Genomic DNA, 17367 nt, shown 5'->3' on the forward strand with positions numbered 1-17367 from the left:
TAAGCGTTTACAGCACCAAAAAATAGTTTGAGAAGTGTAGATGGAATGGCGTTGCAATTAAAAGAGAGCAGTTATTAACAGGAAATTAAGTATGATTAATAAAAGTCTGGAGAGGAGATAATATTACAAAAACTGATGGCATTGTTAGTCAGTCACAATCCATAAATTGGTGGTGTCGATCCCAAGAGTAGTATATATGATTGATACTACTGTGAATAGATTGCCATTTTTTATTTTCTCTAAATATATATATATATTTTTTTCTGTTAATATATACATGCTCTGGGAATAGTTCCCTGGACATAGCAGGACTTTGAGGGCAAAAAACAAAAAGGATTTAAATGAGCAGTAGATAGTAGTAGTTTTTAATTTTGTTTAGTTGTTGTGTACTATTTACATTGTTTTGCTCAAACAATTGTATGTAATAAAAAAGAATAAGGAAGTAGTTTGAATATTGTGTTGATATTGTTAAACTGTCAATAGCGCTAACCATAAATACATTGAGAAATCCACAGTTAATACATTTGCTCAGTATCGGTCAGGGTATTGGCCGATCTCACACATAGATGAACTGATTTGGCAGCATATATATATATATATATATATATATATATATATATATATATATATATATAAATGTCAATGCAAGGCCCTGCCAAACTTGCACATTCTAGGCCTGCACCTAACGATTAATTTGATAACCGATTAATCTGTCGATTATTACTTCAATTAATCGATTAATAATCGGATAAAAGAGACAAACTACATTTCTATCCTTTCCAGTATTTTATTGGAAAAAAACAGCATGCTGGCACCATACTTATTTTGATTTTTGTTTTTCAGCTGTTTGTACATGTTGCAGTTTATAAATAAAGGTTTATTAAAAAAAATAAAAAAAATAAATAAAATAAAATTATATAAAAAAAAATAAAAAATTGCCTCTGCGCATGCGCATAGCACAGATCCAACAAATCGATGACTAAATTAATCGCCAACTATTTTTATAATCGATTTTAATCGATTAGTTGTTGCAGCCCTAGCACATTCATATACCCAAAATGGCTAATGGGGTCATAAATACAATCAGAAAGGCATACATTTAAACAAGTCAAAGATTTTCAGATCAGAGTTCTGTTATAAAGACGTAATGCACACTAGTCAAATATTCTCAGTATGACAGGGCGCTGTCTGGTGATTTTAGGGATGTGCCGCAAAAATGCTAGTCAAGGATCCTCTAAATAGCAGGGATGCTTTTCTGTTTTCAAAAGATCTAGTACAAAAACACATCAGAGATTGTCTATATGAGAAAAGGCCTACTCAGTGGCCTAGTGGTTAGAGTGTCCGCCCTGAGATCGGTAGGTTGTGAGTTCAGTCATACCAAAGACTATAAAAATGGGACCCATTGCCTCCCTGCTTGGCACTCAGCATCAAGGGTTGGAATTGGGGGTTAAATCACCAAAAATGATTCCCGGGGTGCTGCACCGCAGCTGCCCACTGCTCCCCTCACCTCCTCACCTACTTTAACTTTAAAATCACGCTGCTATCTGTAAGTGCTTACAGCAAAAAAATCGTCTCTGCTGTTTTTAAAGACAAGAACGCTAGTCAAAGACCCTTCACATGACTGGAGTGCATTGGTGTTTTAGCAATGTGCTACAAAAATGTTTCGGATTGAACTCCCGAGCCATCAATGTCACTCGTGGGCCAGATTTAGAATGTGAGTCGCCAGTTTGGAACAACATTTATCACGTCAAAACTACATCGTCATGTTTCGACATCGTAACATTTTCCCAGGCGACGTGCTGCAGAAAAAGACTTAAATAGGCAACCGACTAAGGCGCTGAGAGCAACTGGAGCATAGCATGTTTGCAGAAAGCACATTATCATGGATTATCATACTCACTCGCCATGAACTTCAGCCCACTTTTGAACATGTCTGGCAGCTGGCTTCCAGTGTTTGTTCCAGGTAGCACAGCAGGCAGGACCATCTAACTGCTGAGTACTGTACAGTCCTCTCACTAATAGGGGAGTCAACCCTCGCAGGCACATTTGTATTTGCTCTGCTGTGAACTTTGCCCTTGTTTTTTTTTGTTGTTTTGGGGAACAACAGCAGCTTTTCCTCTGGCTGGTTTTGGGACAGACTCCACGAGCCTGATGTCCCTTATCTAGGAAAGCTCTTCGGGTTTAGTGAGCTAATGAAATTAAAGAGCCGGGCTGCTAACACAATGACTGTCAACGTGTTGCTTTTGAAATCTAACGCAGGATGATCAGGCCACTCAATCAGCAGGCTTGATAAGGCTTTGATCATTTCTTCTTGAGTCAACACTGTGTCGTCATATGCTGCTGTGCCTTGCGTACCCCAATCAGTGTTTCCCACACATTCATTTATTTGTGGCGGCCCGCCACGAAAGAATTACGCCCGCCACAAATAGATTTTTCGGCTTTTTTTTTGTCTTGTCTTGTCCAGCTTCTTAGGCAAATCATATAGTTGATGTAGATGCCCATATCGGCTGTTCAGATTTACTTTACAAAAGAGAAGTGTAGGATACTTCTCTTGTTGCCTTATTTGTATTTGACTTTATCAAATGTATTTATATTATCATTTGGTGCAGGAGGGGATAGAAAGAGAGAAAAAAGAAGACAGAGGGGGAAATTGTGGGGACAAAGAGGGGGATTAGACAGAGAGACAAAAACATCAACAGCAAACACAACAACAACAACAACAACAATAGAGCAACATCAGCAAATACGACATGTACAAATATGATGGTAAAAGTTTATGTTGCTGGTAAGTAATATGGTTGTAGTAGTAGGCTAAAGTTAAATTATTTAGTATGCACTAATTAAAGGGGCAGAGCTTTAAGAGACATTTTAGCTTTTATATTTTATAAGATATATTTTTTGTAAGAACCACAATTAATAAATATATTTCAGTGAATAACTTATTGTTCAAATCTGTATATAAATATGTACATAAAGTGTTGTAATTATATTGTAAAATGGATGGATGGATGGATGGATGGACGTTTAAAACAAAAACTGTTATTATTAATTAATAAGTATACATTTTTTGAGCCTTTTTAGAGAAAATCATATCATTGTAGTAAACTATGCAAATTACTCGATGATGTCAATGTGACCACGCCCATAGCCACGCTCATAGCCACGCCCCCACCACCACAGGTATCTTGGCAGTTTATGGGAAACACTGCCAATCCACTTCAACTAAATGTCACCCAACAGATCATCCTCGTGTTTTATTTTGTTGTTTAATGTATGGTGCAATAGTATGTGCGCAATATGTATTACTCTTTTTTTTGTTTTGTTTTACTTTTGTAGTTATATGTAGAAGAGGCGCCGCTGAAGTGGCAGCTAATTTGCATCAGATCTACGCTCTTTAATGTACAGTCGTGGTCAAAAGTTTACAGACACTTGCAAAGAACATAACGTCATGGCTGTCTTGAGTTTCCAATAATTTCTACAACTCTTATTTTTTTGTGATAGAGTGATTGGAGCACATACTTGTTGGTCACAAAAAATAACACCACAGAACTTTCCTCCAGAAGATCTTATCTTTGTCTATGTGATGTCAGATGAAACAAAAAATTGAGCTGTTTGGCCACATTACCCAGCAATATGTTTGGAGGAGAAAAGGTGAGGCCTTTAATCCTAGGAACACCATTCCTACCGTCAAGCATGGTGGTGGTTGTATTATGCTCTGGGCCTGTTTTGCTGCCAATGGAACTGGTGCTTTACAGAGAGTAAATGGGACAATGGAAAAGGAGGATTACCTCCAAATTCTTCAGGACAACCTAAAATCATCAGCCCGGAGGTTGGGTCTTGTGCGCAGTTGGGTGTTCCAACAGGACAATGACCCCAAACACACAACAAAAGTGGTAAAAAGGAATGGCTACATCAGGCTAGAATTAAGGTTTTAGAATGGCCTTCTCAAAGTCCTGACTTAAACGTGTGGACAATGCTGAAGAAACAAGTACATGTCAGAAAACCAACAAATTTAGCTGAACTGCACCAATTTTGTCAAGAGGAGTGGTCAAAAATTCAACCAGAAGCTTGTGGATGGCCACCAAAAGCGCCTTATTGCAGTGAAACTTGCCAAGGGACATGTAAGCAAATATTAACATTGCTGTATGTATACTTTTGACCCAGCAGATTTGGTCACATTTTTAGTACAGCCATAATAAATTCATAAAAGAACCAAACTTCATGAATGTTTTTTGTGACCAACAAGTATGTGCTCCAATCACTCTATCACAAAAAAATAAGAGTTGTAGAAATAATTGGAAACTCAAGACAGCCATGACATTATGTTCTTTACAAGTGTATGGAAACCTTTGACCACAACTGTATTTTATGTCCTTTGTGTTAATGTTTCCCTCTTGTTTTTACCTAATTTTAGTGGACTTTTTGAATCTACATTACAACAACTAATTCCCCCCATTGTGGGATAAATAAAGTCTATGTTATTCTGTCCTAAAAAGATACGCTATGTACTGTAAAAGCCTGGCTTTGCTGTTTTTAAAGACACGCTGATCAAAGACCTATGCTTTGACAGGAGTGCCTTGGTGTTTTCAGCAAAGTGCTACAAAAATGTTCGGGACTGAACTCGCGAGCCGGTACGGTCCCTCCTGGGCCAAATTTAGCATGTGAGCCGTCAGTTTGGAACAACATTATTTACGTTGAATTTCCCTCCTGTTTTCATGTGTTATATTACCTTATTGTTTGTATCTGCACTGCAACCACATCATTTCCCAAATGCGGGATGAATAAAGTCTGATCCTATCAATTGCGGCAAAATTTCAGAAGTGTTCAATTAATTCAGGCCCCACTAAGCCCTGTGGTTGGTCAGCTTTATTTAGACTGACCATACGTCCTCTTTTCCCCGGACATGTCCTCTTTTGCGGGGCTGTCCGGGCGGGGTTTCATAAATGCCTCAAATGTCCGGCATTTTGAGTCAGGGTTGCGTGTATTTTCAATGTACGTCCAGGGTTAAGAAGGTGTGCGCACGCAGCAGTATTCGTGAGGGAGGGGCAGAGACAGAGAGAGCGAGGGAGCGGATTGATTGACATACTTGCCAACCCTCCCGATTTTCCCGGGAGACTCCCGAATTTCAGTGCCCCTCCTGAAAATCTCCCGGGGCAAACATTCTCCCGATTTCCATCAAGACAACAATGCTGGTAGCGTGCCTTAAAAGGCACTGCCTTTGCGTGCCGGCCCAGTCACATTATATTTACGGATTTTGACACACACAAGTGAATGCAAATCATACTTGATCAACAGCCGTACAGGTCACACTGAGGGTGACCGTATAAACAACTTTAACACTGTTACAAATATGCGCCACACTGTGAACCCACACCAAACAAGAATGACAAACACATTTTGGGAGAACATCCGCACCGTAACACAACATAAACACAACAGCACAAATACCCAGAACCCCTTGCAGCACTCACTCTTCCGGGACGCTACAATATACACCCCCCCCCCCCACCCTGGCACACCATTATCATCATTTCATGACCGAAGCAAAATACTTTTTACACTTTTATTCTGAAATAAATACACGTAAAACTTATTAAATAAAAACATAGAAAAAACTACCAGCAGCGCTAAAGTTTAGACCCATGAAGGGAAGAAGAAAGTGAATGAATGTTTATAACTGAATAAATTTACATATGTATACAAATTTGTCTTCTTTTTTTATTATTTATTTTAAAGAATTAAGTAACATTTATGACAACCTTTTTCCAAAACACAATATAGAATGTGAGATATAACAGGATAATGCATACGTTTAACATTTGTTTTCAAAACGCTTACAAAAAAGTGGGACCCCAAAAATTTACTGTGGGACCCCATTTTTATGACTTGATGGGGTCCATGGGAAATTAATCAATCCAACAAAACAATACACAGCAATACCAATTCCAAAACCAAACCCGACCCAGCAACACTCAGAACTGCAATAAACAGAGCAATTGAGAGGAGACACAAACACGACACAGAACAAACCAAAAGTAGTGAAACAAAAATGAATATTATCAACAACAGTATCAATATTAGTTACAATTTCAACATAGCAGTGATTAAAAATCCCTCATTGACATTATCATTAGACATTTATAAAAAGTCACAGTGGATACACTTGCATCGCATCTCATAAGCTTGACAACACACTGATTGATTGATTGATTGATTGAGACTTTTATTAGTAGGTTGCACAGTGAAGTACATATTCCGTACAATTGACCACTAAATGGTAACACCCGAATAAGTTTTTCAACTTGTTTAAGTCGGGGTCCACTTAAATTGATTCATGATACAGATATATACTATCATATATACTATCATCATAATACAGTCATCACACAAGATAATCACATTGAATTATTTACATTATTTACAATCAGGAGTGTGGAGGGGGGGTGGGGTGGGGGGGGTGGGGGGGGGGGTAGTGGACATAGAGAGAGAGAGAGAGAGAGAGAGAGAGAGAGAGAGAGAGAGAGAGAGAGAGAGAGAGAGAGAGAGAGATCAGAAGGCATAAGAAAAAGAATCTGCATTTGATTGTTTACATTTGATTATTAGCAATCCGGGTAGGGTGTTAGTTTAGGGTTGTAGCTGCCTGGAGGTGAACTTTTATAGCGGTTTTGAAGGAGGAGGTCCAATATTTTCACAAAGATAAAATAAGTCATATTTTTGGTTCATTTAATAGTTAAAACAAATGTACATTATTGCAATCAGTTGATAAAACATTGTTCTTTACAATTATAAAAGCTTTTTACAAAAATATACTACTCTGCTTGCATGTCAGCAGACTGGGGTAGATCCTGCTGAAATCCTATGTATTGAATGAATAGAGAATTGTTTTGAATCGGGAACAAAATCGTTTTTGAATCGAGAATCGTGTTGATTTGAAAAAAAAAAATCGATTTTGAATCGAATCATGACCCCAAAAATCGATATTGAATCGAATCGTGGGACACCCAAAGATTCACAGCCCTAGTAACAAGCTAAGAAATGACTGGAGCTCAGCTTCCCATAGTGGACATAATTTGTCCTTCGTTAGACCGCAAGATAGTTGAATCAACAGCACCTCCACTGGTTTTATCAAGTAGTGCACTCCATTATTATGCCTAAATACCTAACCTAATCCTACCAATCACTGATAAGGGAAATATCAATTGCCAATTCCCCATATTGAACTCCAAAACCTTGCTAATTAAAGAGGTCAAAATATCCAACGTTGTAAAGTTCAAAAGGAGTTCATAGAACAATGTGCAACAACTCAGTATTCATTTGGAGTTGACTTAACTTAAATATTTGTTTATGCAACGACAGCGCCTTCTACAAAAGACAATGCGGCGCCGCCATAAACACGACACCGCCATTATGCCACTGTCCTTGTTTACACTAAACTTAAGTGTCATCCCACCGTGTGCTTTTAGATAGCGTTAGGGTGTTATGTAACAGAAGCATTTAGCATAAGCAGTCAGTGTACCAGGAAACCTTCCACTACAACCACATAGCTTTATTCTGACTGAGCTGAACACTGAGCTGTAATAACACAACAATGGACCTTGAAGAGGATTTTTTTTTTTTTAAAACAAAGGGCCTCATGCACGATCATAGAAAGTGCAAGCAAAAATAAACATACCATGTTTGTCATCTGCTCAATGACAGAAAACCCTCTTACTACTCCCACCACCAGAAAATTTTATTATTTTATTACACTGATGTTTGCGCATTTCCCTTGCAGGACTCCTTTGTCAAAAGTGTGTTACTGGTTTAGACTAACCACAGCACAAACTAGGACTTTAGGATGTAGGGGGCTTTTTAAAACGAAGTAGACAAACGGGGGAACATAGTGACAGGTCTTCTCACTTTCGACTAGGTTACAAACGCGACAATGGGAAAGTCAAAGGAACTCAGCACAGATCTGAAAAATCTAATCATTGACTTGAACAAGTCAGGAAAGTCACTTGTAGCCATTTCAAAGCAGCTTAGAGCAACTGTGCAGACAATTGTTTCGTAAGTATAAAGTGCATGGCACAGTTTTGTCACTGCCACAATCAGGAAGAAAACGCAAGCTATCACCTGCTGCTGAGAGAAAATTGGTCAGGATGATCAAGAGTCAACCGAGAACCACCAAAAAGCAGGACAGCAATGAATTGGAAGCTGCTGGAACACAGGTGTCAGTGTCCACAGTCAAGCGTGTTTTGCATCGCCATGGACTGAGAGGCTACCATGCAAGAAGGAAGTCCTTGCTCCAGAAGCGACACCTTAAGGCTCGTCTAAAGTTTGCTGCTGATCACAAGGACAAAGATAAGACCTTCTGGAGGAAAGTTCTGTGGTCAGATGAAACAAAAATTGGGCTGTTTGGCCACAACACCCAGCAATATGTTTGGAGGAGAAAAGGTGAGGCCTTTAATCCCAGGAACACCACCTACCGTCAAGCATGGTGGTGGTAGTATTATGCTCTGGGCCTGTTTTGCTGCCAATGGAACTGGTGCTTTAAATAGGACAATGAAAAAGGAGGATTACCTCCAAATTCTTCAGGGCAACCTAAAATCATCAGCCCTGAGGTTGGGTCTTGGGCCCAGTTGGGTGTTCCAACAGGACAATGACCCCAAACACACGTCAAAAGTGGTAAAGGAATGGCTAAATCAGGCTAGAATGAAGGTTTTAGAATGGCCTTCCCAAAGTCCTGACTTAAACGTGTGGACAATGCTGAAGAAATTCAACCAGAAGCTTGTGGATGGCTACCAAAAGTGCCATATTGCAGTGAAACTCGCCAAGGGACATATTATATATATTATATATTAACATTACTGTATGTATACTTTTGACCCAGCAGATTTGGTCACATTTTCAGTAGACCCAAAATAAATTCATAAAATAACCAAACTTTATGAATGTTTTTTGTGACCAACAAGTATGTGCTCCAATCACTCTATCACAAAAAAATAAGAGTTGTAGAAATGATTAGAAACTCAAGACAGCCATGACATTATGTTCTTTGCAAGTGTATGTCAACTTTTGACCACGACTGTGTATATCCCTCATTGTAAATGTTTTTTCTTTTTTTCTCTGCACATTCTTCTATAAACACTCCTTGTCGTCAAAGCATAAGCACAGATGAAGCTGACAACTTTAAATATCATGCAGACATGGTTTCTGCAGGGTCGCTGCAATAGAGCACACATGAGAGAGGTGTTTGTTTTTTAAATTAATGTTGAAAGTGCAATTTTAATGCTGTTGATTTTTAGAAGAAAAAAAGTATGAAGGTTATGAAAAGGAGAACAAATATTTGTTTATTTAAACCATTTTCCTTAAAATACACATTGAGGATATAAAGTGTTTTATCCGATTACTCGATTAATCGAACCAACTAACCAATATATTACTCGATTACTAAAATAATCAATAGCTGCAGCCCCACTGACGTCACGCATGTTGGCAGTTTGGAGTCGTGGGTGTTTGAAGACACATTTTTTGTTTGGTTTCCGAAGTTTTTAGTGTTGTATAGGGTCGCTCCGAAAATAATTGATTCACATCACAATATGATTCTTATTTATTTTGATTCTAAATGATTCTTTTTTTTGTGTGTATACGTCAGCAGCCAAGAGGAGCTTTTGTAACCTGTAACGAGAATTGTTACAATCAGGGTCTTTATTGCCGATTCCAATACCGATCTTCATGAGTGAAATCGGTCGATACCAAAACCGATACCAATCACAAGTATTAAATGTAATTTTTTTTAAAATTATATATGATGAGTGCTATGAACAGTGTGACAATATTAAAGGCCTACTGAAATGATTTTTTTTTCATTTAAACGGGGATAGCAGATCCATTCTATGTGTCATACTTGATCATTTCGCGATATTGCCATATTTTTGCTGAAAGGATTTAGTAGAGAACATCGACGATAAAGTTTGCAACTTTTGGTCGCTGATAAAAAAAGCCTTGCCTGTACCGGAAGTAGCGTGACGTCACAGGTTGAAAGGCTCCTCACATTTCCCCATTGTTTACACCAGCAGCGAGAGCGATTCGGACTGAGAAAGCGACGATTACCCCATTAATTTGAGCGAGGATGAAAGATTTGTGGATGAGGACGTGAGAGTGAAGGACTAGAGTGCAGTGCAGGACATATCTTTTTTCGCTCTGACCGTAACTTAGAGGCCTACTGAAAGCCACTACTACCGACCACGCAGTCTGATAGTTTATATATCAATGATGAAATCTTAACATTGCAACACATGCCAATACGGCCGGGTTAACTTATAAAGTGACATTTTAAAATTCCCGGGAAATATCCGGCTGAAACATCGCGGTATGATGACGTATGCGCGTGACGAAGTCCGAGTAACGGAAGTTATGGTACCCCGTAGAATCCTATACAAAAAGCTCTGTTTTCATTTCATAATTCCACAGTATTCTGGACATCTTTTGCAATTTTTTTAATGAACAATGAAGGCTGCAAAGAAGACAGTTGTAGGTGGGATCAGTGTATTAGCAGCGGACTACAGCAACACAACCAGGAGGACTTTGTTGGAGCGCTAGCCGCGCTAGCCGCGCTAGCCGCCGACTTCACCTTGACTTCCTACGTCTCCGGGCCGCCAAACGCATCGGGTGAAGTCCTTCGTCCTTCTGCCGATCGCTGGAACGCAGGTGAGCACGGGTGTTGATGAGCAAATGAGGGCTGGCTGGCGTAGGTGGAGAGCTAATGTTTTTAGCATAACTCTGTGCAGTCCGGTTGCTAAGTTAGCTTCAATGGCGTCGTTAGCACAGCATTGTTAACCTTCGCCAGCCTGGAAAGCATTAACCGTGTATTTACATGTCCACGGTTTAATAGTATTGTTGATTTTCTATCTATACTTCCAGTCAGGGGTTTATTTCTTTTGTTTCTATATGCAGTTAAAGCAAGATGCTATCACGTTAGCTCGTAGCTAAAGCATTTCGCCGATGTATTGTCGTGGAGATAAAAGGCACTGAATGTCCATTTCGCGTTCTCGACTCTCATTTTCAAGAGGATATAGTATCCGAGGTGGTTTAAAATACAAATCTGTGATCTACAATAGAAAAAGGAGAGAGTGTGGAATCCAATGAGCCAGCTTGTACCTAAGTTACGGTCAGAGCGAAAAAAGATACGTCCATCGCTGCCTCTCAAGTCATTCACTGTAACGTTCCTCATCTACGAATCTTTCATCCTCGCTCAAATTAATGGGGTAATCATCACTTTATCGGTCCGAATCTCTCTCGCTCCATTGTAAACAACGGGGAATTGTGAGGAATACTAGCTCCTGTGACGTCACGCTACTTCCGCTACAGGCAAAGCTTTTTTTTATCAGCGAGCAAAAGTTGCGAACTTTATCGTCGATTTTCTCTACTAAATCCTTTCAGCAAAAATATGGCAATATCGCGAAATGATCAAGTATGACACATAGAATGGATCTGCTATTCCCGTTTAAATTAAAAAAAATCATTTCAGTAGGCCTTTAGGTACAAGGGTTCATTGGATTCCACACTTTCTCCTTTTTCTATTGTGGATCACGGATTTGTATTTTAAACCACCTCGGATACTATATCCTCTTGAAAATGAGAGTCGAGAACGCGAAATGGACATTCACAGTGACTTTTATCTCTACGACAATACATCGGCGAAACACTTTAGCTACGGAGCTAACGTGATAGCATCGGGCTTAACTGCAGATAGAAACAAAATAAATAAGCCCTTGACTGGAAGGATAGACAGAAAATCAACAATACTATTAAACCCTGGACTTGTAACTACACGGTTAATGCTTTCCAGCCTGGCGAAGCTTAACAATGCTGTTGCTAACGACGCCATTGAAGGTAACTTAGCTACGGGACCTCACAGAGCTATGCTAAAAACATTAGCTAACCACCTACGCCAGCCCTCATCTGCTCATCAACACCCGTGCTCACCTGCGTTCCAGCGATCGACGGCGCGACGAAGGACTTCACCCGATCATCGATGCGGTCGGCGGCTAGCGTCGGATAGCGCGTCTGCTATCCAAATCAAAGTCCTCCTGGTTGTGTTGCTGCAGCCAGCCGCTAATACACCGATCCCACCTAAAACTTTCTTCTCTGCAGTCTCCATTGTTCATTAAACAAATTGCAAAAGATTCACCAACACAGATGTCCAGAATACTGTGGAATTTTGCGATGAAAACAGAGCTGTTTGTGTTAGATACAATGGTGTCCGAATACTTCCGTTTCAACCATTGACGTCACGCGCAAACGTCATCATATCTAGACGTTTTCAACCGGAAGTTCCCCGGGAAATTTAAAATTGCACTTTATAAGTTAACCCGGCCGTATTGGCATGTGTTGCAATGTTAAGATTTCATCATTGATATATAAACTATCAGACTGCGTGGTCGGTAGTAGTGGCTTTCAGTAGGCCTTTAACAGAGTATTTAAACAATTTCCTTATTCTCTTATTGAATACGATTGTTTGACCACAATAAAGTCAATAATACACTAACTAAAGAACAGTAAAAACTACAATATTGCCCAAAACTAACTTTTCTTACCTATTGGTACCTGTTTTTGTGTATTTGGGAACTGCATAAGTCAAATCAAACCATGGAGGCATGGCGGATATATATAAAAAATATTTCCTTACGTCATACTTCCTCCAAACGAGCTGTTTGTCATTTGCCCCATTTGTGACGTTTTTTCCAATCGATGACGTCAGCAGATATTATAGTAAAGTTTTTACCCAAAAAATCTTTGCACGAGTCCGCCATTGCAGTCAACAAGTTGTCTATTTTTCTCTATGCTCTTGTTGTGGGGCAGACTTGATCGTACATGCACATGCATCGCTGTTGCCATTTCTAATACAAAGTACCGTATAGTTCTAAGTTATATCTGTCAGTAGACTCCATATGGAAGTGCTAAAAATTACAACATGGCTGACGGGGAGAAGACACTGTCAAAGTGGAGGAACATAAATAAGAACGACCACAAAACGGCGCATCTCGAAGAGACGGCCAGAAAGCAGCTTGAAGATGGTCTGTAAAACATAATAATTTTGAGCAAAGAACCACCATTACATGTTATGTAGATCAAAAGGAAGTGTTTTAAATGTAGAAAAAAGTCATAACATGACCCCTTTAAAACATTTGTTTTTTTGCCAAAAAAATTCAGTTTGTAATCATGAAAATAAAAATCAAAACTTCTTGAAGCACCAATTTCTTCTGTTGTTTCAAGCTAGCTTAGCGATTAGCGTGTTTGCTTCTGATTTGCTCTTACTACGAGAAACATGTTTAGGCTCACCCTCCAGTGATAATGCCATTTGATTATGCCAAGATACCAAGGAACGTAGTTTATTTGCCACAATGGAGGTGATTATATTACCTAAACTGGTAACCGCCTCTATCAGTCGAGTCGAGTGACCAAAAAAGTATCACTCAGGGGTAGGGCTGGGCGATATGGACGAAAAAGTATATCTCGATATATTTTTACTTAAAGGCCTACTGAAACCCACTACTACCGACCACGCAGTCTGATAGTTTATACATCAATGATGAAATCTTAACATTGCAACACATGCCAATACGGCCGGGTTAACTTATAAAGTGACATTTAAAATTTCCCGGGAAATATCCGGCTGAAACGTCGCGGTATGATGACGTATGCGTGTGACGTAGTCAGTTAAACGGAAGTTATGGTACCCCGTAGAATCCTATACAAAAAGCTCTGTTTTCATTTCATAATTCCACAGTATTCTGGACATCTTTTGCAATTTGTTTAATGAACAATGAAGGCTGCAAAGAAGACAGTTGTAGGTGGGGTCGGTGTATTAGCAGCGGACTACAGCAACACAACCAGGAGGACTTTGTTGGAGAGCAGACGCGCTAGCCGGCGACCTCACCTTGACTTCCTACGTCTCCGGGCCGCCAAACGCATCGGGTGAAGTCCTTCGTCCTTGCGCCGATCGCTGGAACGCAGGTGAGCACGGGTGTTGATGAGCAGATGAAGGCTGGCTGGCGTAGGTGGAGAGCTAATGTTTTTAGCGTAGCTCTGTGCGGTCCGGTTGCTAAGTTAGCTTCAATGGCGTCATTAGCACAGCATTGTTAACCTTCGCCAGGCTGGAAAGCATTAACCGTGTATTTACATGTCCACGGTTTAATAGTATTGTTGATTTTCTATCTGTCCTTCCAGTCAGGGGTTTATTTTTTTTGTTTCTATATGCAGTTAAAGCACGATGCTATCACGTTAGCTCGTAGCTAAAGCGTTTCGCCGATGTATTGTCGTGGAGATAAAAGGCACTGAATGTCCATTTCGCGTTCTCGACTCTCATTTTCAAGAGGATATAGTATCCGAGGTGGTTTAAAATACAAATCCGTGATCCACAATAGAAAAAGGAGAGAGTGTGGAATCCAATGAGCCAGCTTGTACCTAAGTTACGGTCAGAGCGAAAAAAAATATGTATTTCACTGCATTCTAGTCCGTCACTCTAACGTTCCTCGTCCACAAATCTTTCATCCTCGCTCAAATTAATGGGGTAATGGTCCGAATAGCTCTAGCTGCGTTGAAAACAATAGGAAAATATGAGGGAGTGAACAACTGACAACGTCACGCTACTTCCGGTAGGGGCAAGGTTTTGTTTTATCAGAGACCAAAAGTTGCGAACTTTATCGACGTTGTTCTATACTAAATCCTTTCAGCAAAAATATGGCAATATCGCAAAATGATCAAGTATGACACATAGAATGGATCTGCTATTCCCGTTTAAATTTTAAAAAATCATTTCAGTAGGCCTTTAAACTCGATATTCGATATACAGTACATCTCGATATATTTTCCGGTGAAAGTATACATATAAAAATATTAAATTTTGAGCGAGATTCACTGAAATTGAAGTGAATGACAACTGTAGTGTAAACAGTCAGTGGCACTTTTATCAACCCAGTTAGTTAAGATGGGTATTAACAGCACAGAAAATAAAAGCACAGAATTATATAACATAAATAAAATGGAAAAATATCCTTTCTACATCAAATATATAACATAGCTGTGCAAATAATACACAATGTATCAAACACAGACAAAAAATACATTTTCAGACAGGCACTTTTTAATTCCCAGTCGACGATGTAATGGACTGTCACACACGTACGGTTCTGGTCAGCGCCAAGTAAGTGACTTGACTTAATTGTGCGGCTATAATCTTCCTCACTTCGGCATACATTTTTGGCAGCATTTCTCGTGCGAAATATGCCCGGCTTGGTAACTGGAGAACAGTTTTAATTTGGGCTTACATGGTAAACAACTCAAATTAATGTGTTATCCAGACGCATACATTTGTCCAAATGTGGCCAAGTAGACTTATTGTGGGTTTCCTAAACGTGGTCTACATCGCTAAAAGAAACATATATTTTCCACTAGTTTTTTAATATATAAATCGCCCGCTTGAATATTCCCTCTTTCTTTTGTACGACTCTCTCGTCGTCATTTAGGATGTCTGTTGTGATTTCCCTTCCTGGTTCCATGACCCGCCCTATCTTGCCTCTGATTGGCCTGTCCCTAATGTTTTGCCCTAATCTCAACCAATCGTGACTCATCATAGTAAACTACCAACCAATCATGGATGTTCTTATACGTGCGAGCACGTCTTGGAAGGAGGAAGGGGAGGGGTTTAGTAGCCCGTGAGAGGGAGTGAGGAGCAGGGGAGAATCAAGGAACACAACAAATAAGCGGTGTTTGGTCATTTTAACGTGAAATAAATTGTATCGATATTACGATATTTTCTTGATTCATATCTTGTTTAAAATATATTGATATATCTTACAAACTTGATATATTGCCCAGCCCTAGTCAAGGGTGATCGAGGCTTTGAAAGGTATTAATCGGCAGGTGCTGATCACATTCTTTTTCACCAAAATCGGCAGATACTGATCGGTGGCCGACATCCCAACATGTAACCGGTTTTTAAAATGTTTGATTATAATTTTTATACCAAATAATATTGTGGAGGGGGGCGTGGCCTGCGGCGTAGCGGGGTGTGTAAGGACCGGCCTCAAAGCCAGCGGCAGGTGAGTAGATTGCCCAGCTGGGGCTTGTTATCTAATCACTTGTCGCCTTTATTAGCAGCAGCCGGGCAGAGACATGTTGTTGGTGAGCAGACGCATAGAGAGAGACCCGTCGGACTGGGAAAACATATATTGCTGGAAAGCAAGCCACCCCCGGGGGTTTATGTCAAATAAAAGACTTGATTCAAACTGTCTACCGGGATCCCGAAGATCAGGAGAACCCACCACAAGAGGGAAACCTCTACAAATATATTGCCACAATCGGTTTGAATCGAGAATCATATTTAATTCAAAATCAATTCTGAATTGAATCGTCGCCCTAAGAATTGGAATCGAATCAAATTGTGAGTCATTGTCAGATAAGCATAGGGAGTAGGGATGATACTCGAAACCGGTTTTCCCGGTTGTTTGATAAGAAAAGAACCGAGTCCTCGGACTCGAATCCCTTTTTGAGAACCGGTACCCGTTATCGAGACCACTATAGTAAAGGAAAAGAGTTGATTCTTTATTCGAATCCCGTCCCAACCAGAAATGCTCCGTGGGACATCACAAGAATTGACGTCACGTAGCTCAGTCATTAGGCGCAGATAGCGAAAGCAGGAAAACAATGGACGGGAAAAAGCGCTCCAAGGTGTGATAAAGTTCAAAACAAAAGCTATAATCCATCGAATAACTTTACTGAGAGATTTTAGCAGGGTAAAACACATGACGAACACTTTTACGACCAACCGGAAACATAGCAACCAGGCTAGCAACGCACCTCCTTTACGGCAGCTGTCGCAACGTTCTTAAAACAACCGCAGCACATACATATATATACAACACATCTCCCTTTTTTAACTTTTGTTTTTCTTTACCTGTAAACAAAACAAAATCACACTGTATATGTGTTGTCTGTCTAATTATAAATAATGCAGACGAGGCGTGTTGGCTGAGTTCTTGACGTTTACTTTCACAGCGTGGCAACATGCAACACTTTTCGGGGCTACCGCGCATGCTCGTCACTCCCGTTGCATGCTGGGTAGTGTAGTTGTTATATTCTCTAGCTCACAACATTTTTCCCCATATAAAGAAATAATGTTAACTCAATAAAGTGTATTTCTTTTTTTAGCTTTAACTTTTCATTTTTTAGCATTGTAACCACATTTGCAAATAACTTTTCTCTTCATAGAATTTTCTTTCAATAAAGAAATAAAGTGCAAAAATGTCAAAGCATCATAACAAACAGTTATGTTCCAATAGCAGCAGAAGTGCACTTTTTGGAGAGCTGTATTATTTTCAGTTT

At 39.7% G+C, this 17367-nt stretch overlaps 1 protein-coding gene across 4 annotated transcripts in view; it reads right to left on the reverse strand.

Moving 5' to 3' along the window:
- The window catches only part of mib2 (MIB E3 ubiquitin protein ligase 2), a 127454-nt gene that overhangs the window by 95112 nt on the left and 14975 nt on the right, over positions 1 to 17367 (reverse strand). For 3 of the 4 annotated variants that reach the window (XM_062054554.1, XM_062054553.1, XM_062054552.1), the window contains exon 1: positions 1901 to 2028. The exons of the other annotated variant lie outside the window; for it this stretch is intronic. In XM_062054554.1, the coding sequence (XP_061910538.1) occupies positions 1901 to 1985 (85 nt within the window). In that variant the 5' untranslated portion in view covers positions 1986 to 2028. Of the gene's footprint in view, positions 1 to 1900; positions 2029 to 17367 lie in introns of those variants that run through there. 4 annotated transcript variants of the gene reach the window in all.

This window comes from Entelurus aequoreus, linkage group LG07 (assembly GCF_033978785.1).
Source record: "Entelurus aequoreus isolate RoL-2023_Sb linkage group LG07, RoL_Eaeq_v1.1, whole genome shotgun sequence".
NCBI lineage: Eukaryota > Metazoa > Chordata > Actinopteri > Syngnathiformes > Syngnathidae > Entelurus > Entelurus aequoreus.